This window comes from Nyctereutes procyonoides, unplaced genomic scaffold (genome assembly GCF_905146905.1).
Source record: "Nyctereutes procyonoides isolate TBG_1078 unplaced genomic scaffold, NYPRO_anot_genome, whole genome shotgun sequence".
Taxonomy (NCBI): domain Eukaryota; kingdom Metazoa; phylum Chordata; class Mammalia; order Carnivora; family Canidae; genus Nyctereutes; species Nyctereutes procyonoides.
In genome coordinates this window covers 25,063,986-25,090,158 of record NW_026575120.1, presented here as the reverse complement: position 1 = coordinate 25,090,158, position 26,173 = coordinate 25,063,986, and the positions used below count along the sequence as shown (strand labels likewise).

Below are 26,173 nucleotides of genomic sequence, written 5' to 3'. Positions count from 1 at the left end.
ATCACTCTTGAAGTCTCATCTCCTCAGCATGGCCCCCTGAGCCTGCCACCTGGCCAGCCAAAGTGTCCATCCCCTCTGCCCTGCCCCCCTTCCTCCCCACAGGGAGCTCCAGACTTCAGAATTACCTTTGTTTGGTTCATCAGGCAGTCCCAGCTCCCTTCATTTCTCACGTGGCCAGTTCCTGCTTCTTTAGACCTCACCTCCATCCCTGACCACCACTCTCCCCATGCCAATGACAATGTGTCACACACACACCCATGCTTCTGCAAGCCCCATGCTTCCCCCATACCAATAGCTCTCAGGGCCTGGAAAGCGTCCCACCCTGGCTGTCTGTATCATACCCGACGCCCTAGTGTAAAGGGCTACAGTTGTCTGCCCTTACTCATCTTTCATCTCTGATTCAGCAGCTGCTCAATAAATAGTTGTGGAATAAGTAAAATAAATGGGAAAATGTATGTTAAGTGTTAAGAAAAAGGGCTAAGGTGATTTCCCCCAACATATACCAGGAGTGTTTATTTATAAACAATGTAAACATGCATACTTTGCTATATTTTGTGTACATTTCTATAAAGAAGCAGACTAGTCATCTTTGCCCCCATCCCCAACATTTGTTATATGACACTCTTCTCAGGGTTACTGGCTTTCAGAAGCCTGGGCCTGGAGGCACACACCTGTTTCTAAAGGAGTCTCCAAAATCAAAAGAGGTCAAAACAGTTGTCCACAGTTTTCAGACACCATAATATCTCCTTAAAAAACATTTCTCCCACTCAACATAATGTTGAGAGGGAAATTATTATAGAACAACTCATATAACATGGATCACACCATCCACTTATGGAACACTGCAGAAATCCACAACAATCTATGTAAGAATAGAAGTGCAAGGTCATAATGTTCATCAAAATGCAAACCATGATTATCCGAGCTGGAATTCCAAATGACACCGGCTTTCTTTGCATTTTTCTTTTTAACTTTTATAATGAATAGCTATCATTTTTACAAAAGCAATCAAGTTGTTTTGGGAGGAAAAATTTTTTTTGTTTTTCTTCCAAAATTATCTCCATTTTCCCCTTAATTATATTTCACTCTCACAGGTATTTCTTTCCTTTTCTTTCTTGCTATCATCTTGTCTGAGGAAATATTAAAACAAAGCCCACCATACAATCATGATTCCTGACTAATATAATCAGGTTCAGAGTTCTGGGGCTCCCCCTGCTTGGGTACAGCTGCTATTAAGCAAAGTAAAAAGGGTTTTTTCCAAATGAAAAATGAATGGTGTTGCTCTGTCTTTCCCCTATTCTTAATAATCGTAATCTTCACCACTTCCAGCTGGTGCTCTGCCTAACACCTACAGAAGTTATATTCATTTGGTGCAAATCTCTTCCCCTCCCCGTGTCCACGTTCCTGTCCCTTCGAATTCCCCATTCCATTGAACATAGTGGGTGCTCAATAAATATTTATGAAACTATTACCCCAGTGGGCTGCATCTGAGGAAGAGGAGTGAGAGAGCCAGTGAAGGAGGGCAACTGGGAGGAACTGAAATTCTAGGGGCTGAGTGTAAGACAGACAGAGAGGGGCTTAAAGTCCTGCCAGCGGTTTTCTACTTTTCCCACCACTGGGAGGCTAGGCACTGACCCTCAGTTGCAGACATTATAGTTTTTCTGTAGGTTGCCAGCATCCTTCCCTCCCTTGTCTTGACCTGCCTTTGCCAGCTCAGTGACATCTCTGTCACTGGAAGGAGGAGCATCACACACCTGCAGCTGGGAAGGCAAACAGGCCGGTAAACACTGTAGAGATCCCAATGAGCAGCACCAACGGTAGGGGTGGCCAAGGAGGCCCAGGTAGACAGGTAACAACACCTAGCTAGCAGCACACAGCCCTCCCTGAGCAAGTACAACCAAACCCCTGCAACTACAACATGCTCGGCTGGAGCTACCCCTTCATTGGGAACGTGACATGGGTGGGTATTTCCACTGGCTCTCCTCTCCACTGTCTCCAAAGTTTATTTATTTATTTATTTTTAATTTATTTATTCATGACAGACACAGAGAGAGAGACAGGCAGAGACACAGGCAGAGGGAGAAGCAGGCTCTATGCAGGGAGCCTGACGTGGGACTTGATCCCGGTGTCTCGAAAGTTTATTTTTTTTAAAAAAAAATCTATTTATTTATTTATGATAGACACAGTAAGAAGGAGAGAGAGAGAGAGAGAGAGAGACAGGAAGAGGGCAAAGCAGGCTCCATGCTGGGAGCCTGATGTGGGACTCGATCCTGGGACTCCAGGATCACTCCCTGGGCCAAAGGCAGGTGCCAAACCACTGAGGCACCCAGGGATTCCCCCATCTCCAAAGTTTAAATTTTTTTAAATTTTTATTTATTTATGATAGGCACACAGTGAGAGAGAGAGAGGCAGAGACACAGGCAGAGGGAGAAGCAGGCTCCATGCACCGGAAGCCCGGAAGCCCGACGTGGGATTCGATCCCGGGTTTCCAGGATCGCGCCCTGGGCCAAAGGCAGGCGCCAAACCGCTGCGCCACCCAGGGATCCCCCCATCTCCAAAGTTTAAATGAAACTCTGGGGGCAGCCCGGTGGCTCAGTGGTTTAGTGCCACCTTCAGCCCAGGGCGTGATCCTGGAGACCCGGATATATATATATATATATATATATATATATATATATATATATTATATATTATATATTATATATAAATATACTATATATAAATATAAATATATATATAAATATATAAAATAAATGTAACTCTGGGGCCTGGTGCATAGGAGTGGGTCCCTCGTGGGCCAGTGGCCCAGACCTGCCACCCCACCCCCACCTGCCCGCAGGGCCTCCTAAACTCGCAGCATCCTTCTGTGACCTCATTCCCTGCCCCTGGTTCCATGTGCCACTCTGTGACTTCATCACGGGAATCCCTGGTGCAGCTACCAGGCTCCAGAGGCCCCCAGAGCCCCGCTCCTTACAGACCAGTCTGGGGAGTGGTTGAGGGCTGAGCTCTCTGCAGGCACATCATCCCTGCAGGCTCCGGGAGCGCCCCCTTCTCCAGACAGCAGCTACTGGGCATTGGGCACCTTTCTTCGCCGACCCCCCTCCAAGAAGCGCCGAAGGTCGGCTTCCGGGCGCCCCCGCCCCCGCTTCCAGAGGCGATGGCCGGCGGAGCCACAGCGGCGCCGCCTCTGCCCGAGCGCCTGGGGCCGGGGCCGGGGCCGAGACGGCGCGCCAGGGGCCCGGGGGCGCAGGAGGAGCACCTGCTTTGCAGCGTGCTGGCGGCGCAGACCTTGGCCAGGGTCATCCGGCCTTGCTACGGGCCCCACGGCCGGCAGAAGCTCCTGGTCACCGCCAGAGGAACCACCGTGCTCACGGGCTCCGCGGCGGCCATCCTCCGGGCGCTGGAGCTGGAGCACCCCGCCGCGCGGCTGCTGCGCGAGGCGGCCCACACGCAGGCAGAGAGCTGCGGCGACGGCGCGGCCTTCGTGGTTCTGCTGGCGGAAGCCCTGCTGCAGCAGGCCGAGCACCTGCTGCGCGCCGGCCTTCCCCGCTCCCAGCTGCGCGAGGCCTATGCCGCGGCGACCGCGGAGGTCCTGGCCCTGCTGCCCTCCCTGTCCATCCGCTCGCTGGGGCCGCTGGAAGATCCCTTCTGGGCCCTCTATTCGGTGATGAACACCCACTCCGCATCCCAGATGGACTACCTGACCAAGCTGGTGGCACACGCTTGCTGGGCCACCAAGGAGCTGGACGGCAGCTTCCACCGCGAGCGCGTGGGGGTGTGCACCCTGCCAGGGGGCAGGCTCGAGGACTCATGCCTGCTCCCGGGGATGGCCCTGTCCGCGAAGCCCTGCGGCCAGGTGATCAGCGTGCTGCACGGGGCCAGGGTAGCGCTCTTCGTTTGCGCCTTCGGGCCCGCCAGCCCAAATGCACCTGCTACAGCCCGCCTCTCGAGCTCTGCTGACCTAACTAAATTTAGGAAAGGCAGTGAACAGCTGATAGAAAAGCAGGTGGCCCAACTGGTAACTGCATGTATTAACGTGGCGGTGGTGTGGGGGAACATCGATGAGAATACAATGACGCTGGCCGATAAGTATGGCATCATGGTGATTCAGGCCAGGTCCCGGAGGGACATGGTTTACCTGAGCGAGGTGTTGGGTACACCTCTGATGCCTTATCTGATTCCTCCCCTGAAGCCAGGGAAGTGCCAGAGGGTATACCAGCAGGACCTGGGGGAAGGTATGGCCGTTGTCTTTGAGTGGGAATGCCCGGGCACCCCTGCCCTCACCATAGCCCTCAGGGGGGGCACCGCAGAGGGGCTGAAGAGTGCAGAGCAGGCTGCCTACCATGGCATCGATGCCTACTTCCAGTTGTGTCAGGATCCCAGACTGCTCCCAGGAGCTGGGGCCACAGAGATGGCTCTGGCAAAAATACTCTCAGAAAAAGGAAGCAGGTTGGAAGGGCTTAATGGGCCTGCCTTCCTCGCATTTGCACAGGCCCTTCAGTCTCTTCCCGAAACCTTAGCCGAGAATGCAGGCCTAGTGGTCTCAGAGGTCATGGCAGAGATGAAGGGGGCTCACCAAGCTGGGAACTTGCTGGTAGGCGTTGGGGTTGAGGGGATCATCAACGTGACCCAGGAAGGGGTGTGGGACACCCTGGTAGCCAAAGCCCAAGGACTTCGAGCCGTAGCTGATGTGGCCCTACAGCTCGTGAATGTAGATGAAATTGTAGTGGCCAAGAAAAGTCCCATGTGTCAACAGGACTTGAATCCTGTTCCTAAGAAGGCAAAGGAATGCCTATCTCCTGTGAAAAAGTCAAATCCTTGGAACAATTAAGTAGCAATATCTGCAATAAAATGGGGATTGCCCAGAAAGGCACAAACGCTTCAGAACAAATGCTTGCTGTATTTATTCCCTCCATGTTTCATACTATTAGAGTCAGTCTCTTTAGATGAAAACAACCAAAAGAACCACAAGATAAAAGTCCTTTTCCTTGATTTATTTCCTTTCAGATTCCTGGCTTTTTTTTTCATCTCCTGTTTCTCTCCATCATATTTGGTTCCTTTCCTCATAAGAGCAGGATTCAATTCTATAAAATGTTTTTTTTTTTTAAGATTTTATTTTTTTATGAGAGACAGAGAGAGAGAGAGAGGCAGAGACACAGGCAGAGGGAGAAGCAGGCTCCATGCAGGGAGCCCTTATGTGATCCCTGGTCCCCAGGATCAGGCCCTGGGCTGAAGGCAGTGCTAAACTGCTGAGCCACCGGGGCTGCCCATCTATAAAAGATTTTTAAATTGAGTCCCTGGGCTTCAGGGATAGGGATAGGGATAGGGATAGGGATAGGGATAGGGATAGGGATAGGGATAGGGATAGGGATAGGGATGGGAGGAAGGAAATAGTACAGGAATCTCTTCCCAACTGTTTGAGTTATCCCCACCTGATATCCTAATATATGTGAATTTCTGTCTAGATGTCACATTAGCAATCTGAGAACATCAGTGTAAGTTCACAGGAGCGGCTGCACATTCCTGTTGTGATTCTTTGGGAAAAGAAGGGAAATGTTACTTTAAGGGAAAGAGGGAGGAGAAAAAGAGGAAGAGAAGAAGGAGAAAGGGAAATGAACCCGCAGGCAGAATAAAATAAACTCTTGGCATAGATAATGAAAAAACACATTCCTTAGAACTGCATGAAGGTTGTTGTGTAGGTGAGGAGAATTGGGGAGCATCTGGCTTCAGGGTATCCCAGTAGGGCTGCGATTAGAGTTGGATACCCCTGGGCATTGAAGAGGGAGTTCGAGCAGAGCTGGGAGCAGAGCAGCGCACATTACCCACAGCCTTTTCCACCTTAACCATTCAAGTTATTCTGCCCCTGGGAAAAAAGCAGAACCTAGGGACAAAATCTGGGCAATGGAAGCTGCAATCTCTTACAATCATTTAAAAAAAATGCTGTAAGCATCTGGAAAGAGAACCAGACTCAAGAAACAAATGTCTTGAAAGAAAGAAAGAAAGAAAGAAAGAAAGAAAGAAAGAAAGAAAGAAAGAGAGAGAGAGAGAAAGAAAGAAAGAAGAAAGAAAGAAAGAAATGTCTTCTACTGGGCATACAAAACAAAACAAAATGTGCAAAGATTGCTTTGAAACTTGGAAGAAGTAAAATCCTGAAAAGCTGTTAGTGAACAAAAGATGGAAAATGGGAATGTAAAGAACTAGACTCATTATTTCTCATGTGAGATGCATAAGACTTCCTTGTTGTGTCTTTCCTTGTTGGGGCTCCATCATTCTATTTTAGTGAATGTAACTAAGTGCTTTCATATTTCTCCCCTGCCCTCAAGTTCCATATTCTCATAGTCTCAAATTCCATAAGAGGTGATGATAGAAATAGCTAATTTTTTTTTAGAAATAGCTAATTTTTTTAAAAGTTTAAGCACACTGTATATAAATTTTATTTAATCATCAAAACCATCTCCTGAGAAAGGAGCTTGATTAACTCTCAGTTGCAGGAGACACAAATGAGCTTCAGAAAAAAGTAATTGGCCAAAGTTATACGGTAAATAGAAGAGGAAAATCCATTCTCCTATTTGTTGTTTTATCACCCCAATCATACATTCCTCTATTGTGATGTTTTCACAGCTACAACCCCTAGGATTACAAAGAAGGTATGTCTCAAAAGGCCTTTTGAAAATTCTCCAATGTGTTTTTTTAATCAGACAAAAAGCCTTGTGTGTGTATGTATGTATGTGTATATATATATATATTTATATATATATTATATATGATGGCTTCTGCTCACAGAGAATATTTTAGTTATATATGCAAGACATATGTAGTCCAGACAATGTAAGATCATGTATTTTAAAAGTCCTAAGTTTGATATACAGGAGATTTTTTTGATGATTTATCTAGGGAGAAATCATATTGCAGCATTAACATCTCCTTTGCCCCTGGACAGACAGGCAGTCAGACACATTACAAACACACACTATTGTATATATGTAGATACAAGTTAAAATGATTGAGGATAGTCTTACAAGGGACAAGGAAAGATAGAGCGGACACAAACTGAACTAGCATATGCTGAGAACTTTGAAGGTAAAAACCCCTGACCCAAACCTGAAACCCGAGGAGACAGAAAGAATTTGGGCATCTTCGGGAGGTGCCCAGGGGTCCTGGAGTTTAGGCTGCTGGGGCCCCTGAACCGCCTTGGGTCCCACCTTCGCCAACACTGGTTGGTCAGCTCTTCAATTCTGTGAACTGCCAGGCATCCTTAAGATCCATCCCCTTGAGTAAGCCAGCGCTGCCTTTGCCTCCTTGTACTTGAAAAAGCATTAGCAGGTCCCGAAAGGAAGGAAACACCATGGGACAGTGAAGGTGACCGCAGGGGCAGCTAGCAGCCCAGGCTTAGGGAAGAGGAGCAGAAGGGGGGTGGTCACTATAAGTTCAAAGTGCTCGGGTATGGAGTCCCTCTTAGCTTCAGCTGAGGACCTCTCCTCTCCAGCTTGCCCGCTAAGTTCAAAGCATGATCCCTGACCTTGAAGCAGCACCGCCATTCAGGTGATTCAGGGCAGATCACTAGTGTGGAATCTCAGCCCTACCCCCCACTCCACAGACCTACTACATCAGAATCTGCAGTGTAACATGGTCCCCAAGTGATGGGGTGCATATTAAAGTCTGGGAAAGACTGATTTAGGCAAGAACTCCGACTAGCTCTAGCTTGATTATGCTTAGAGTATCCTCTTAATATCATTAAGTGTTCTGTTTAAGGGTTAAAATATATGACTCAGCAAGTTGTTTCTTTTCTACTGATGATGAAGTTTACCAGCACTTGACCTCAGTTTTACTGGATCCCAATCTTGCTTCCAAGGTTACAGACTCAAGGGTCTCAAGTTCTCCAAAGGACCACAGAGTTGGCGACATATTTCTCCTCCCAGAAGTGCTTTTCTTCAACTTCAGGAGCAGCTGAATCTCAGAAACAACACTTCCGGCAGCACATTCTTCATGGAGCTTGCTGCTGGTGGACTTGTCTGTTCCTCCACTCCCAATCCCTTTCAGTTTAGCAACATTGTTTTCTAGAACTCTGGGTGGACCCCACAAACAGCAGCAAAGAAGCAAGATCCAGAGAAAACAGGAAAGGAAAATGAGAACTTCTGAGTCCTGGGAAATAAGGAACATGAGTGCCTGGCTCAGGTGGTGGAGGCTAGGGAGCTGAGTGGTGAGAAATGTTCCATCCTTTTGGGCACTAGAGAGCACAGACCCAAGACTGGGACCTAACAAAACTACTGGGTTCCTAAAGAAAAAAAAAAAAAAAAGTCATTGATTCCAAACTGTGAAAAGAAGATCAAAACAACAGGAAAGTGTTGTCCACAATTTGTTTTAATCCTTTGTCTGCAGTCTAGGTGGCTCAGCAGTTTAGCTTGCCTTCAGCCCAGGGCATGATCCTGGGGACCCGGGATTGAGTCCTGTGTTTGTGTCGGGCTCCCACAGGGAGCCTGCTTCTCCCTCTGCCTGTGTCTCTGCCTCTTTCTCTGTCACTCCTGGATAAATAAATAAATAATCTTTTTTAAAAAATCCTTTGTCTGTATGAACCTCTGCCCAAGAATCCCTTCTGAAGAGAGCCCCTTACGACAGGAGCCCTACCTTCTTGGAATACAAGTCTGAGGTGGTTTTACTGCAAAAGTTGGGAGAGAGAGAAAAGTAAAATTAAAGAGAAAAACCCACAAAGTCCAAAACTGGGACATCTGAAGGGGAAGAAAGGAGAATATGGAGGCTCAAGGACCCAATAACTTCATCTGTAAGTAAGCAAAACTAGTTTCTTTTTTTAATTAAGATTTTATTTATCTATTCATGAGAGACAGAGAGAGAGAGAGAGAGAGAGAGAGAGTCAGAGACACAGGCAGAGGGAGAAGCGGGCTCCATGCAGGGGGCCAGACACAGGACTCAATCTCAGGTCACCAGGATCACACCCTGGGCTGAAGACAGCACTAAACCACTGAGCCACCTGGGCTGTCCTCAAAACGAGTTTTTTAAAAAAGGTTTATTCACTCATTTGAGAAAAAGAGAGAGAGAGCGCATGAGTAATAGGGGCAGAGGGAGAGGGTGAGAGGATCCCAAGCAGACTCCAGGCTGAGGATGGAGCCCAGTTTGGGCTCAATCCCAGTGCCCCAACCAAGATCATGACCGGAACCAAAACCAAGAGCCAGATGCCTGACCGACTGTGCCGCTGAGGTGCTCCTAAGCAAAGCTAGTTTTAAGGAGATTTGCTTGAACCATAAATCGGACTGATGTAAACTGCACATGTTCACACCCCTAGAAGATTCCATTCCTGCTTGAGCCTTTCTGGAACATGGACCAACTATTGTTGATGCTTCACCGCGAACATGAGGATTTTGAGTGACACTGTTAAGAATTAACTGATGGGGGGAGGAGGGACCTGGGGTGGCTCTGTTGGTTAGGCATCCACCTTCAGCTCAGGTCATGATCTCAGGGTCCTGGGATAGAGCCCTGCATTGGGCTCCCTGCTCAGTGGGAAGCCTGCTTTTCCCTCTCCCACTGTCCCTGTTTTTGTTTTGTGTCAAATAAACAAATACAGTCTTAAAAAAAAAAAGAATTGATGGCCTACTCCCTGCTGTGATAATGGGGCAGTGTGGGGGGGTGCTCCTCATACCCAGTTACTTGATTAAGGTCACTACTCCAGGGAAAATTGTCCCTGTAGCACTAAAATGCCACAATATGCAGTAGGCACAGATCTCAGAATGTCTGTAATTCCACAAATAGCTAACTTTTCTCCCACAACATCAACCCCTCTTCTCCACACACTACAGATCCTCTTCCTAACTGGAGAGGAAGAGGAAGACGCTAGGTGGGAATGAGGGAAATGCTGGTAAGGTGTCTAAGAGCTCACTTCCCAATGGGTTCTAAGGACTGAAATGAGAGACAGGACAACAGAATCTCCAGGACAGTTTGGGGGTTCTGAGAACAGAGGAGATTCTCTGCTTCTAACCAGGAACCCCTGGAGCCGCAGAGTTGTTCCGTTTGCCAATGGGATGGAGCAGAAAGGTAGCGGGTGATAGGAAGAAAGGGCAGGAGAATCTGAGAGCAGTCAGGTTTCCCTGTGCCCCAAGAAAGGGGAAATCAAGAGCTGACTTGGTTGAGGTCTGGACTGACCAAGAAGAAATGTGAAGGGACTAAATTTACCTGTAATTAACTAGATTAGTCATTCTACTGTTAGGTAGAAAGTGAGCTGGAAAAGAAGTACTGAAATCATTTAATTATAGAAAGACATCTACACATACTTTTTTTTTTTTTACATACTTTCTATATATTGAGTTCAGGGCTTGAAAAAATTCAAACTCTCTACAAAGATAAAGACTGAATAAGGAATTCAGACACTGTCCTGCAGGCATCACCAAGGGAGCTGGATGCAGGTTATTGCAGAGCTAAGTGAGGGAGACTAGATGCTGGTTAGCAAAACAATGGTAATCTTTCTATAACACAGCACATATTCAAGATGCAGTTTTATTCATTATACAGGTTTTTAAAAAATGACCCTCTAGAAGTTCTCTTTTAACTCACTGAAGGCATCAGAAATGAAAAATGAATCCCAGTGAGTTTAGGGAAGACAGCCTTTCTAAACTTTACTGAACTCACAGTGAAAAATGTTTTCCTATACAGACCATCATTAGTCTTTTTAAACATCTTAACACCTGTGTATTCTGACTCCTGCACCCAACTTCACAGAGGCCCTACTCTGGGCGCTTATCAGCATTTACTCTCTTGGGAGGCAACCAAGCTCTGGACAAGTTTTCCCCTCCAGAAAAGATGAGACCTGTCAGCCAATCTCAGTCTTCTTTGAGTAGATGCAAAATGCTATGTGCTTCACATTTCATTCCTATATTTAAAAATATATATATATTTTTAATTGAGAGTGAACGTGAGAGCTTGAGAGGGTACATGCATGCACTCACAGAGGGGAGGGACAGAGAGAGGAGAGAATCTCAAGCCAACTCCAGGCTGAGCACAGCCCAGTGAAGGGCTCGATTTCATAACCCTGAGATCATGACCTGAGTTGAAACCAAGAGTCCGACACTCAACCTACTGAACCACCCAGATGCCACTCATTCCAGCATTTTTTTCCCCCTGCATTTATTTTGATTAAAAACCTACTTTAGGGCAGCCCTGGTGGCTCAGTGGTTTAGTGCCACCTTCAGCCCAGGGTGTGATCCTAGAGACCCGGGATCTAGTCCCACGTCGGGCTCCCTGCATGGAGCCTGTGTCTCTCTCTGCCTATGCCTCTTTCTCTCTCTGTGTCTCTCATGAATAAATAAAATCTTGAGAAAAAAAAAAACCTGTTTTAATTTTATTAATGTGATTTGTTTATAAAAGGTATAATAATCGGGATCCCTGGGTGGCGCAGCGGTTTGGCGCCTGCCTTTGGCCCAGGGCGCGATCCTGGAGACCCGGGATCGAATCCCACGTCGGGCTCCCAGTGCATGGAGCCTGCTTCTCCCTCTGCCTGTGTCTCTGCCTCTCTCTCTCTCTCTCTCTGACTGTCATAAATAATAAAATAAAAAAAAAATTTAAAAAAAAATAAATAAAAATAAAAGGTATAATAATCTATTGCGATATTGTTTCATGAGAAAAACAGTTTCCAAAAATGTTTCTGATTTTTTTTTTTACATTAGATTTTAAGAAGAAGGGATCCCTGGGTGGCACAGCGGTTTGGCGCCTGCCTTTGGCCCAGGGCGCGATCCTGGAGACCCGGGATCGAGTCCCACATCGGGCTCCCGGTGGATGGAGCCTGCTTCTCCCTCTGCCTGTGTCTCTGCCTCTCTCTCTCTCTCTCTGTGACTATCATAAATAAATAAAAAATAAAAAATAAATAAAAAAAAATATTTTAAGAAGAATCTGCAAATGCCTAAATTCTTGAAACTAAATAAAAAACATTTCAAAATATACCTAGATGTTGTTGGAATTTAGGGTTTTCTTTTTAATGGAGATGTAGTTGACATATAACATTGTACTCATTTTAGGTATACAACGTAATATTATAAATCTATATCTATCTATGTAGGCTAGAAATGTTTATCCTAATAAGTTAACATCCATCACCTCACAGTTACAATTTTTTTCTTAAGACTAGACTAGAACTAGGGATCCCTGGGTGGCGCAGCAGTTTGGCGCCTGCCTTTGGCCCAGGGCGTGATCCTGGAGACCCGGGATCGAATCCCACGTCGGGCTCCCGGTGCATGGAGCCTGCTTCTCCCTCTGCCTGTGTCTCTGCCTCTCTCTCTCTCTGTGTGACTATCATAAATAAATGAAAAAAAAAATTAAAAAAAAAGACTAGAACTAAAAAAAAAAAAAGACTAGACTAGAACTTTTAATCTACTCTCTTACTTTTTTTAAGTAATTACTCTCTTAGCAACTTTCAAAAACATAATACAGCTTTACTAACTGTAGTCACCATGCTGTACATGACATCCCCAGGACTTATCTATAACTGGAAGTTTGTACCTTTTGGCCAGTTTCACCCATTTCACCCACCCTTCCATCCACTGACAACCACCAATCTGTTCTATGTATGACTTTTTTTTTAATATTCTATATATAAGATCATACAGTATTTGACTTACTTCACTTAGTAATGCTCTCAAGGTACATCAGTGTTGTTGCAAATGGTAGAATTTTCTTTTTTATGGCTGAATAGTGTCCCATTTTATATACTTATATTGCTATTTATAACTATGTATGTTATTACATTTTATGTATTCATCCATCAATGGGCCTAAGTTGTTTTCATATATTGGCTATTATAAATAATGCTGCAGTGAATATGAGGGTATAGACAGCTTTTCACAATAGTGATTTCATTTTCTTTGCATAAATACCCAGAAAGTGAATTGCAGGATCATACGGTAGTTATATTTTTATTTTCTTGAGTCCCCTCCACACTGTTTTCTATAGTGGCTATGCCAACATGCACAAGGGTTCTCTTTTTTCCACAACCTCGTCAACACTTGCTGTCTTTTTGATCACAGTCGTTCCAATAAGTGTGAGGCGCTAAGTCTTTGTGGCTCTGATTTGCATTTCCCTGATGATGAGTGATGTTAAGCATCTCTTCAAGTGTCTGACGGCCATCTGTAGGTCTTTGAAGAAATGCCTATTCAGACCTATTCATTTTTTAATAGGACATATTTTCTGGGGGCTATTGAGTTCTAGGACTTCCTTACTGAAATTTAAAGTCTTGATTCAGACATCCAGCATCACGGCATAAAGTTACCATCCATAGAGGTCCATGTGCTAGAGCCGGCATCACAAGCTGAACTTTCTGATTTTTGGACACATTTTTTATTTTGTCCTGTGATATGCTAGGCGCTATGTAGATTTTTTTTTTTTTTTTGAGAGAGAGCAGAAGGGAGAGAATCTGCAGTAGACCCCACACTGAGCACAGAGTCCAAGCAGAGCCCAACACGGAGGATCCAAGATCCTGAGCTGAAACCAAGAGCCCTAGGCTTAACCAACCGAGCCCTCGCCCAGGTGCCCCAGCACTATGTAGTAGAGAATGGGAACACTGTTAATGACTTAAATATAGAAATCTTAATGTAACAAGTATTTAGTCGGAGAAAATATTCCTATTTCCTTTTAGTTACAATACACTTAACTTTCTATTATATTACAAATTCATTAGGTAGACTTGCTTTGCTCCCCTGCCCCCCACCCTCCCATTTTGGGTGCTTTTTCTTCCGGTTCACTTCCTGTACTTCTCACCCATTTCTTTATTTCTATGCCTCTGGTTTCTTTTTTTTTTTTTTATAATTTTTATTTTTTTATTTATGATAGTCACAGAGAGAGAGAGAGAGAGGCAGAGACACAGGCAGAGGGAGAAGCAGGCTCCATGCACCGGGAGCCCGACGTGGGATTCGATCCCGGGTCTCCAGGATCGCGCCCTGGGCCAAAGGCAGGCGCCAAACCGCTGCGCCACCCAGGGATCCCTATGCCTCTGGTTTCTACTCTTCCATCAACATCTATTGGTTTTCATTACAGTGAGTAATTCATCCTCTTTGCCTTCTATTCCAACTAGGGCTGCTGCTTTTTCTGGGTGAGGAAAAACCCTGTGTGGACAGGGCCCACCTACAAGCCCCCCAGGCGGGGTGTGTGGGCGGGATGCGGCCCACCCAGCCCTGCGGCCCGGCTGAGGCTCCGCGCCCTCCTTTACTCATCTTCTTAACCGATCAGCTCCGGCTGGCGCAGGCCGCACACGGGAGGGGATCAGCTCCTCGGGTCCCCGGGAGGGCAGGCCTCGAGGGTGCGGTGAGAGTCTGCTCACCGGCCCAGGCCCCGTGGCCCAGGCGTCCTCTCCCTTCCGAAGGGCCCGCGAGCTGGGGGCCGACAGCACAAGGCAGGCCTCAAACCCCGAGGTCCTGGGTCCTCTTCCCAGCAGCCTCGCTAAGGGGAGGCCGACGTGCCGACGTGCCGACACGCCGACGGCCTCGCGCACGCGCAGTTCCACCCGGCGCAGAGTGGGAGCCGACGCCGGAAGTGGCGGGCGCCATCTTGGCCCTGCTGCTCCGCCGTGGCTGGCCGGCTGTGGCTCCTCGGAATTCCCGCTCAATGTCATCTTTTCCGTCGTGGATACATTGATTTTTTATCCCCCCCACGGCCATTTCGGGAAGCTAATTCACTATTTTGTCCCCACGATCTGGATTTACTTTTCACTAATTTCCATTTCTCCCCTTTCATTCCCCCTGCCCCCCTACAGCTGTCTTCAGCTTTTGTCTTACATGCTGAACCATTACAAACTTGTATTTTGGACTCACCCCGAAGTGGGTTTCTGGAAGTGCTGCTGGTTAAACATTTCTCTTTGTGCATAGTAGACAGTGGCGAGTTCTGGAAGTAAATTAACTATTTCGGGTCCTGGCGGGGCACAGTTGGATTTACTATTGCAATATGAACATTTATTTATTTATTTATTTATTTATTTATTTATTTATTTATTTATTTTTAATTTTATTTATGATAGTCACACACACACACACACACAGAGAGAGAGAGAGAGGCAGAGACACAGGCAGAGGGAGAAGCAGGCTCCATGCACCGGGAGCCAGACGTGGGATTCGATCCCGGGTCTCCAGGATCGCGCCCTGGGCCAAAGGCAGGCGCCAAACCGCTCTGCCACCCAGGGATCCCTAATATGAACATTTATTAAACACAAACATGGTACTGAGAACGACCCAGGAGGACCTGGCTGCGTTAGAGGAGCATGTGACTCTTGATCTTGGGGTTGTAAGATCAAGCCCCACATTGGATGTAGACATTAACCACACAGCCTAAAAAAACCAGAACTACCCAGAAACAAGATTCCAGTGAGGTCAACAGGCAAGGAATCTCAATCAGGCAAACCTGGCTAGTGTAGGGCTGTAAAAACACCCCTCAGAGCTCCTGCTGCAGCGAGGGTAACTGGTGGAGCCCCTCAGCTGCTGGTCCTGAACCCAGTACTGCCCTCCGGGGAAGGGAACATGGGCTCCAGCACTCTAGTCAGCCTGGCCCAAACCATCTCCCAGCTACACCACAGTCAGGGACCTTTTTACCCCCTTACCCCCCCCCCCCCCGGGCTCAGATCTCCCTGCCTTCTCCAAAATTCTCCCCTATAGATATTTCCTCCTATAAATCTCCTGCATGACAATCCCTTTTTTTTTTTTAAGATTTTATTTATTTATTCATGTGAGACACACAGAAAGAGGCAGAAGCTGAAGCAGGCTCCATGCAGGGAGCCGGACGTGGGGCTTGATCCCAGGTCTCCAGGATCACACCCTGGGCTGAAGGCTGAGCCACCCGGGCTGCCCTGCATGACAATCCTATCATGGCATCTACTTTGCAGAAGATCTGAAGTAATACAGGACGGTAAGACATAACTACAAGATTACTCTGAGACCGGCTGCCTCTTCCTTGCATTAGCTTTGTCCTTCCAAGTGAGTGGCTCTCCTCTTCTCAAAAGTCACTCAAGGCGAGAGAACTCCAATTTATAACCAGCTACCACACCCTACCTCCACCTAAGAGCCGCTCCCCACACTACTCCCTAATTGGCATAGCTCGGGCCACACCTGAACTGCAGGCTGACACCTTCCCAACTACCAAAGAAGTGTGTGTCTGCCTGAGTGCGCGCAGACACACATATTCCTCTTTCCAAGTGTCGTTATTCACTTCCAGGAGTCAAGGAAGGTTATCCTTTTTTTTTTTTTTTTAAGATCTTATTTATTTATTCATGGGGGGGGGGGGCAGACACACAGGCAGAGGGATAAGCAGGCTCCGTACAGGGAGCCCGACGCTGGATTCCATCCCTGGTTTCCAGGATCACACCCTAGGCTGAAGGCGGCTAAATCGCTGAGCCACCTGGGCTGCCCCAAGGAAGCTTATCCTAAAGACCTTTCTCCTTTTAGTAAGGCTTTATTACTAAATGAATAATAATGAAAATAAATGCCTTGCATAAGAATAGCATTTCTGTTACTTTCCCAGATCTTTTCTAGTAAACATTACCTTGTTTGCTCCACATGGTAACTGTGACTGTAGATAGGACCAGTAGCATCAACTCCACTTCACAGAGGAAGAGACTGAGACATAGACTAATTTCTGTGGGTGTCAATTTCCAAGTCTATCCCATGAAGACTCCAATCCTCTGACCTCTGAGTCCTCTTCGACTTCGAAAATGGTATTTTCATATTTTGTCTGAAATTGCAAAGCTAGTGGGTAGTGGTAGGTTAGGGAGATGAGATGAATGCCTTTTGGTCCCAGGCTAATTCTCTCACACCATGTTCTCTTTACTGAGAACAGGACTAACATTTATTAGCTGTCCTCACCTGCCATGCCCTGTGCTAATGACTTATAGTGGCACTGTTGAATACCTGCCCACCATCCTCCTCCTCCTCCCCATACAAAAGCATTTATTTAAAAAAAAATATTTTATGTTTTTAAAGATTTTATTTATTTATTCATGAGAGACACAGAGAAGGAGGCAGAGACACAGGCAGAAGGAGAAGCAGGCTCCCTGTGAGACCTGGGATCACACCTTGAGTCAAAGGCAAAGGCTCAGCCACTGAGCCACCCAGGGGTCCCCCATCTAAAAGTATTTAAATTTCAGTTCCATACACACTTATCAGGAGCTGACACCACACCTGCTCTAAGAATATGCTCCTGTTGGTTTAAACTGATCAACGTTTTCTGTTCTCCAGGTGACTGCCACCGGCCTTGGGCTGGGTCCAGTCCCAAAAGGTCCAACCAGGGTGAACTGGTGGATTCTGGCCTGGATGCAAGAAAGGAGGTATACTCTCTCCTACCGGATATAAATAAGGAAGCATTGTCTCTATTGCTCCTGGCAGCTTCTCTATGGCCCCAAGGGGAAGCCACAGGATTCTTGTTTGGGCCAGTAATCTTTAGCAGCTAAAATCTATGAGATGTCTATATCCCTAAAACTGAACAATCAACATAGGCAAAGACAGATGAGGTAATTAAGACCCAGAGAGTTACCAGACTTTGGCAGGCTTGCACTGCCTGTTTGGGGAGATGAGGATTAGGTTTCAACTCTCCATCAACAGACCCAGGGTTCTACTCGCCTCAGCAAGTGGAGAATGAACGCACCCCAGTGCAGAGATTCTTGAGAAAAATCAGAGTTCTAGGCGCTGAACAGACCAGAGAATTAGGATTGAAGAGGAAGGGGGAATGAGAAGAGGCTTCCTCCTATTCTGTTTTCCTGCCTGAGATAGATGACAGGGCCCCAGCTGAGCATGATGGTAACACTGAACCAGAAAGCTTTCCCTTCCCCCACCCGAGCCTTCTGTCAATTAAAGAGCCTTTGAGACTGCCCCAAAGGAAGAAGGCGTTGCCGGCCAAGTATCTGCCTACCTGGGGTCAGGGTGAGGGCAAGGCAGTGAGGACATGCTATGAACAGATAGAAAAGAGATGGGCTGAAGGCCTTGTTTCTCTCTCTCCTTGTCAAAGAATAGCCAGAAATAAAGCACACAAATTAAAAAAACTCAAAACATTTACAAACATAATAGCTATTTTTCTAACACTTACAAGTGTTGTCTGCACAATTTTGACAGAATGAGACATGGACAGTTTGGTTAGTCCATTTGATCGCAGAAAACACAGCATTCATTTATTCATCAAGAATTTAAGTGCCTACCTATGTCCTAGAGAGGTGTTCACATCCTAATGGTGGAGGAGAGGTGAAGGGGAACAGACCGTAAGAAGTAAATAAACAAGATGAAACAAATAAATAAACAAGATGATTTCAGACTGTGCTCGCGCTCTGAAGGAAACAACCCGATGATAGGGTCCGCAGTGGGAGGGGTCGTATTTTAGATACTGTCAGCAATGCCTTAGAATGACACCTGAGCTAAGCCATGTTGAGTCTGAAGAAAAGCTGATCTAAACAAGTCAAGAAACAACAGCAAGTACAAAGGCCCCGTGGCAAAAAGCGCTCGGCAGAAATGCCGTTAGTGTGCCTAGAGAGTAGTGAGCTTGGAGGACATGGTGGGGGCTTTGTATGGTTCCAGTGCAGCTGCAAACACCAGTCTGGCACTCTTCTGCCTATAGGAATGAGCCATTATGGAGTCTCCCCCTGGATCTCGGGTGTCTGACCTGGACTGAAGTTTGAGATCTCCCACTTCGGTGACATTGGGAAAGCTACTTGAGTTTCCCCATTTGAATAATCAAGGGTTTGAAGCCAAGAGACTTGTGTGGGGATCATCTCCCAACCTCAGCATCAACTCATCCTTAGATGAAAAAGCAGACATTTACAAAACTAGCACACAACAAAATCTAATTGTTAGCAGAATCCATGGGCGGTACGCCCCCTCCCCGGGGAAAAGGGGATTATAAAGTCGGGATAAAGAACGCTGTCACTGCAGTCTCACTCGGGCCCTCAGAGGAACTCAATCTCCATCCCGGGTCTGGGTGGGTCTGCAGTCCAGCTCATTTTCCGTTTGCACAACTCAAAGCACTAAGCACCTCCGTACCGGCGTCCACCGCATCTGCTCCCTCCCTTCCTCCCTCCTGCCCGCAAGGCCGCGCGGTCGTGCCCCCCGCTGAGTGCGGGGGCGCGGGCGGGAGCGGCGGGGAGTTGGGTGGGGTGGGACCCGCGCCAAGGCCAGGGCCCGCCAGATGGACACCGGGAGGGAACCTGGGGAAGGCTCCTCGGCCTCCGGCCTCCTGCTCCGGGAGGAAGGGGCAGGAGGCGAGCGAGCGGGCGGCGCGAGGCGCGAGCCCCGAGGAGGCGGAGCAGGGGAGCAGGCGCCGCGGGCTCGGCTCCCGGGCGGCGGAGGGGAGGCGAGGAATCCTGGGAGCGGGGAAGAGGCGCGGAGCAGGACTCGGGGGGACGGCGAAGGGCGGCCACAGGGCACCCCGTACGGACCGCGCCACGGCCTGGCCAAGCGCATCAGGAGTGGCCGCCGAGGGGGGGTGGGGCGCCGGGCGGGAGGCCAATGGGAGGGCGAGCCGGGACAGGGCGGGGCGTCGGGCGGCTCGAAGCCAATGGGGGGGAGTAGGGGTGGGGCGGGGCGCCAGGCGGCTTGAGGCCAATGGTGGGTGGAGTCAGATGTAGGGGCGGGGCGCTGGGGGCTCGAGGCCAATTGGGGGGAAGTAGAGGCGGGGCGGGGCGTCCGACGCCTCTAGGCCAATGGGAACACGAGATGCGGCGGGGGTGGGGCGCCAGGCGGCGCGAGGGCCAATGGAAGGCTGAACCGGGGACGCCGGCCGTCCGAACCGACGCCTGGGGAGAGGGACCCGGAAGGCGGTGGGGGCGGGGAGCCGGGCTGACAACCTGTCAAATCCACTTTGGGGCGAACTAGGTCACGCGCCTCCCCGAGCCAGGGCGCCCCCGCCCTGCGAGGCCCGGCGGGTGGCCCGCGGGCCCGGCCCGGCTGCTTCCTCTTCCTGCCCGCGGTGGGGGCGGGGCGGACGCTGGGACACCTGCCTCCCGGGCCCTGCGGCGCCCGCTCGTCCTGCCGCGGCGCCCAGGCGCTCGTCCGCGCGGGCTCTCCCTAGGCAGCCGGGCCCGCCGCGGCTTCGCGGCTGCACACGGGGCCCGCCGAGCGGCCCTCCGAGTTGACGACTCCCCACCGCGCCGCTCGCTCGCGGGGCACAGTGGCGAGGTGCGTCCCCGCGGGCCCGCGTTTGCGGAAGCCGGCGGCCGGCGCACTACTTGGCGCGGAAGGAGCCGCGGGCGGCGGAGGGATCCCGCGCCGCAGGCCGAGCCGTCGTGGGGGCGGCGGGGGGCGGGGGGCGGGGAGGACGCGGCCGGAGCGGGAGCCGGAGCCGGAGCCCGGGCCCCGCGGCGAGGTGCGCGCAGGACGCCCGGCCGCCCCCGCCGCCCGCCTGTCACCTGCCCCCGGGGGCACCCGCAGGCAGAGCGGGCCCGGGGCGGCGGGGGCGGCGCTTTGTGTGTCGGCCGAAGCGGGTGGAAGGGGGAGGCTCGCCCTTCTGTCCGGCCCTCGTTCACACACTTCTCCCTGCTCGAGCTCCGACACGTAGTTCTCGAATGGTTTCCGGGCGAACGAAATGAAATAAAAGCCTCAATTAGAAGTCAGCACTGTGCAAGTCCCGGGGATTATAAATTTGCTCCCCCGTCACCCTGTGGGATTCATGCCCTTGCACTTCTGCCTGGACCGCACGTCCGTGCCTCTTCAATATGGATCCTAATAGAGCTGTATCCGCCTTCCTGAGGGCTTCAAAATGGATGTTGGTGCTCAGCCCCTAATTAGCGAGACTTAGTTAATGAGTCGATTCTGTTCTTCATTAATTTCTCAATGCACATTTGCCTAGAACTTTTGCATTGAATGGACAGTAACTATAATACTTTAGTTTTTTGTTTTTTTTTTACGATTTAGCCATTCATATTATGTTAATTTTCCCCCAGAACTAGGTGATGCATTGCTTTAAGTAACAATGACCATCTCCTCTTTTACTCCCAGATGGTAAAAACAAAGAAATCTAAGGGTAAATGGTAAATTAAAAACGCTAAAATGTAAATGCAAAATTTAAATGACGTAGTAATGAAGTGTTTCTTTGTAATGCTGCAGTGAAATGGAATAAAAATATTTCATTTTCATTCAAATATTTCTTTAAACAAATACAGCATTTCTTAAATATATGCAAGCATTGTGCTTAAACATTTGCATGTGTCTATATGGAAAGCATTGTGCTCAAACATTTTTATTACTTTGCCAAATGCATATTTCATCAATAAAATAATTTTACTTTAAAAAAATTTTACTTCCTTTTAAAGTCTAGCTTTTAATTAAATGCATTATACTCACCGCTTGGAGAAGAAAACAATATACTATATCATCTCCGTATAGAATGTACAGATAAAAATCTTTTTACATTTACGAGAAACATGGTCATCAAGAAAAAACTGGATAAAGTAAAATGTTCTTCAAGTTCAACATAAACAAGAGCTTACTCGTTAATTAGCTTTAATATAGTATTATCAATAAAAGGTTGGAATAGATGTCCATTAGATGTTTTTATATAAATTGAAACTGAACAAAACAACAAAAGACCTTTTATGTGTTTTGTTGTAGTGAATTCCTTACTGCCAATTTTCCAAATTGAGTAGTTCTCTATTTTGACCAGTTAGCAACCCAACAGTATTAGAAGCTCTTAGCCCCTATTGGGGATATAAAAAAAGTGTTATCTTTTCTGATTGCAAAAGTTTTGTTATCAATTCCCACTGAAAGATATTTTTTTTACCTTTTAATGCCAATTAATACTCACTAAAAAGGCAATAAAACCACAAGTGTTTTTCTTCAACAAATAAACCACAAGACTGTTAATAACACAAAATCAACACTCAAAACATAAGATTGAATTGCATATCCTTACACAAAAATTGCAAGTTGGAATTTAGCCATTATATATATTATATTACATTAATAAGTAAAAAAAGAGATTTTAAAATTTAAAGAAAGTGCAATACTAAAACTATCATTTTGCTACTTTGGGGTATATTTCCATTCTAACAAAGGGTTTAAAACTGTTTCTTACAATGAGCGTTTTGATACGGTGTTTCACATCTTTTTTTAACTTCTGAGCTCATAAAAAACCTAGCTCCTGCCATTTCTCTCTTCAAATACGAAAATTAGAAACATTTTGCCTTAATTATTTCTTTTGCTGTATCCCTTGCTAGCAAATTCTTTTGGAATAGATTTGGGAAATTAATTAGCTTTATAAATGGAGTTACTGTTTTGCCTAAACACTTCATGTATAATTCCTTACAGGAGGATTTTTCTAATTCTCTACCAAAATGTCTTGGCACATTTTTATTTCTCAGATGGTATTGCACTTCCTGGACTAGAAGAAAAGAGCAGGCAACCTCTTTACTTCTTTGGGGGATGAGGGAGAGTGGCTTTACCCGAGGATAAAGACATCCTCATGGCAGCTCAGCCTGGGTTATATAATTGGAAGTTCAGCTTGGACCAAAAGGGGTAAAAGATTCTGTGAATGGGAAATAAATATGCCTTGAGTTAGAGGTTGCAAACCACTGGTCTGCAGGGGTGTGTGTTTGCCTCTCACAATGTTTAGAAATTTTTAAATTAGTTTCCAAGATTTAAAAAATGGGAGACTTCAGATAAAAATACAGAATTGTAGCTTTTTTTGAAAATAGACAGATAAGGCTCATTTCTTGCTGGTTACGTGCTGCTATAGCTGACTAGCTGCTGCCCCCTTTAGACAGGGTGTACACTCTGTATACGTGGCTCAATGGAATCCTTTATTTTAGCCACCTAACCACTGGAGGAATCTGTGTTTGAGATACCTGCTTGCGGTTATATAAAATTGTGAAAGACATCACAGAGAGAAGGTAGGCTTAGAAAGAAGAGATGATCCTAAGTTTCTAAGTAAATACGAGCTCAGAAATGGAATTATATATGGCAACTGGATATATCCCATTACTTCTCTTATCAGTTCCTGGCACAAGGTAAGATTGTATCAAAGAGAAAAAAAATTTTAGGGACGCCTGGGTGGCTCAGTGGTTCAGTGTCTGCCATCAGCTCAGGTCCTGATCCCGGGGTCCCAGGATTGTGTCCCACATGGGGCTCCCCGGGAAGAGCCTGCTTCTCCCTCTGCCTATCTCTCTCTCTCTCTGTATCTCTCATGAATAAATAAATAAAATCTTTAAAAAACTTTTTTTTTTAAAGGAAATAATGTTTTTGCGCTGTACTTTCCACTTGGGAAAAGCACTGCTTTGATTCAAGATCCAGTGATTTAAGATCACTGGAAATCTTAGCTAATGGAACCTAGGAATAGTAGTCAACTGTGAAAGATTGTGCAAGAAGAAGCGTTTGCCCAAAAGGCTACAGAGTAACGGTGATGATGATGATGATGATGATGATGATGATGATGATAATGATGATGATGACTGTGTCTTGACATTAATGAGTGATAACTGTGTGCTGGACATTGTTACAATTGCCTTATCTAAACTATGTCTTGAGGTTATATTTTACTTTACAATTTGCTACTATTCCACTTTTCTTTTTGCATCTACCTTGAACCCTTTAAAACTCAGGCATGAGGGAGGGGTGCTGTAATTTGCTAGGATGGCACTCACCTATGGTGTCTACTGGTTTTGGGTGTCTGGATGTTCTTTCTTTGCAGCCTTTCCCTGACTGTACCCTAAGCTTGTCCTCTCTTAGGCCTCTTCCTGTCACAGTCCGTGTCACTCCTCCTACTGGCATCAGACTTCTCACCTCAGCAAGATATAACCCTGGGCAGAGAATAGAAAGAATCAACCAAGACTGAGGCAATGAATGTGGTAGGAATAAAAAGAGATGAAAGAGAGTGAGGAATAAGATTGATAGCACTGATCAGGGACAGGGAAATGGAAATGGACATAGAGACAGCCACCTCTTGTCCTCCCCACCCTCCTCTCCCCATCCACCACATCATCAAAATCTACAGCAAAGCCCAATGAGAACAGCTGCACACTAGAAAAGTTTCCAAGTTTGTGTCCAGATGGATTATGTGTTTGATGATTTTTCAGAGTGTGAAGTAGACCAACTCTGCAGTTACATTCAGGTGGAGTCCACATACATCTATGAGGGAAGTTTAAATAAAATGTGTACCTTCATACAATAGGTGTTTATGACAGGTTTTTTTTTTTTAAGATTTATTTATTTGACAGAGAGTGTGTGTGTGTGAGACAGAAGGAGAGGGAGAGAGAAGCTTTTTTTTTTTTTTTTTTTTAGTATGTTTCTTTTTAATTTTTAAAATGTAGCTACAAGGGGGGGCTTAGGTGGCTCAGGGCGTGATCTTGGTTTGGGGATTGAGTCTCATGTAGGGCTCCCTGTGGGAAGCCTGTGTCTCCCTCTGCCTCTGTGTCTCTGTGTCTCTCATGAATAAATACATAAAATCTTTTTAAAAAATTAAAAAATGGGCAGACCAGATGGCTCAGTGGTTTAGCACCGCCTTCAGCCCAGGGTGCGATCCAGAGACCTGGGATTGAGTCCCACATCGGGCTCCCTGCATGGAGCCTGCTTTTTCCCTCTGCCTGTGTCTCTGCCTGTTGTGTGTGTGTGTGTGATGAATAAATAAATAAAATCTTTAAAAAAATAAAAAAATGTAGCTACAGGAAAATTAAAAATTACATATATGGCTTACATTGGATAAGACTGCCCAGTAATGAACATTTGGACACTAAATCATATGCTATTTATTTTACTTTGTTTCAACTTTTGCTTAAATTCTAGTTATTAACACATAGTTTGATACTAGTTTTAAAAATAGAATTTAGTGATTCATCACTCACATGCAACACCCAGTGCTCATCACAAGTACCTTCCTTAATGCCCATCACTCATTTAACCCATCCCTCTTCCCATCTCCCCTCCAGCTATGCTCAGTTTGTTCTCTATAGTTAATAGTCTCTTAGGATTTTCCTCCCTCTTTTTTTTCATTTATTTTACTTGTTAATTCATTCATACAAAAACTTTTAGCTTGATAAAAGTATAAGGTCCTTGAGGATAGGCCCTATACATTTTCCTGGTACTTAAAACATTGATAGCACACAAATAGTTTTAACTGTACACTTAGTTGTTATTTATTTTCGATTTTTTTTCTTTAGATTCCATTAATTAACATATAGAGTATTATTAGTTTCAGAGGTGGAGGTCACTGATTCATCAGTCTCATACCTAGTGATTATTACATCACATGCCCTCCTAAATGCCCATCACCTAGTTACCCCGTCCCCCTACCTCCCTTCCCTCCAACCCTGCTTCGTTTGTTTCTTATGATTAAGAATCTCTTATGGTGGGATGCCTGGGTGGCTCAGTGGTTGAACATCTGCCTTTGGCTCAGGTCGTGATCCTAGGATCCTGGGATGGAGTCCCACATCAGGCTCCCCGCAGGGAGCCTGCTTCTCTCTCTGCCTATGTCTCTGTGTCTCTCTGTCTCTCATAGATAAATAAATAAAATCTTAAAAAAAAAAAAAAAAGGAATCTCTTACGGTTTGTCTCCCTCTCTGGTTTTGTCTTGTTTTATTTTTTCCTGAGGAAGAGAGTATCTCAAGTAGATTCCCTGCTGAGTTCAGAGCCCGATGCAGGGCTTGATCTCATGATCCTAAGATTATGACCTGAGCTGAAACCAAGAGTCAGACACTCAACTGACTAAGCAACCCCGGTGCCTCTATGAGAGTTTTAGTAAGACGGCTCAAGGGGCACCTGGGTGGTGCCTGGTGGCTCAGTCTGTTAAGTGTCTGCCTTTGGCTCAAGTATGATCCCAGGGTCTTGGGGTGGAGCCCCGCATTGGGTTCCCTGCTCCAGGAGGAGCCTGCTTCTCCCTGTCCCTCTGCCCTTTCCCCTGCTTGTGCTCTGTCTGTCAAATAAATAAATAAAATCTTAAAAAAAGATAAGATGGTTCAATACCATATTAGAAGAAGAAAAAACAAAAAAGAATAAAGAATATAAAAATATTTAGGAGTTAAAATATTTTTTAGTTATTAATTGATTAAAGTATGAGGGGCACCCAGGTGGTTTAGTCAGTTAAGCATCTGCCTTCAGCTCAGCTTGTGATCTCAGAGTCCCAGGATCAAGCCCTGCATTGGGATCCCTGCTCAGTGGGGAGTCGCTTCTCCCTCTCCAGCTCTCTCCCTCTGCCTGCCCCCTAGCTTGTGCTCTCCCTCTCAGTCTGTCTC

At 46.7% G+C, this 26,173-nt stretch overlaps 1 protein-coding gene across 1 annotated transcript; it reads left to right on the top strand.

Moving 5' to 3' along the window:
• The first annotated feature begins 3,157 nt into the window (after positions 1 to 3,157).
• CCT8L2 (chaperonin containing TCP1 subunit 8 like 2) lies at positions 3,158 to 5,034 on the top strand. Its single transcript, XM_055334756.1, has one exon. The coding sequence runs from the start codon at positions 3,158 to 3,160 to the stop codon at positions 4,829 to 4,831; it is 1,674 nt and encodes a 557-aa protein (XP_055190731.1). The 3' UTR covers positions 4,832 to 5,034.
• Positions 5,035 to 26,173: the final 21,139 nt, after the last annotated feature.

Coding starts and splice junctions, on each gene's coding strand:
- CCT8L2 (XM_055334756.1), top strand. CDS start 3,158: ATGGCCGGCGGAGCCACAGCGGCGCCGCCTCTGCCCGAGCGCCTGGGG.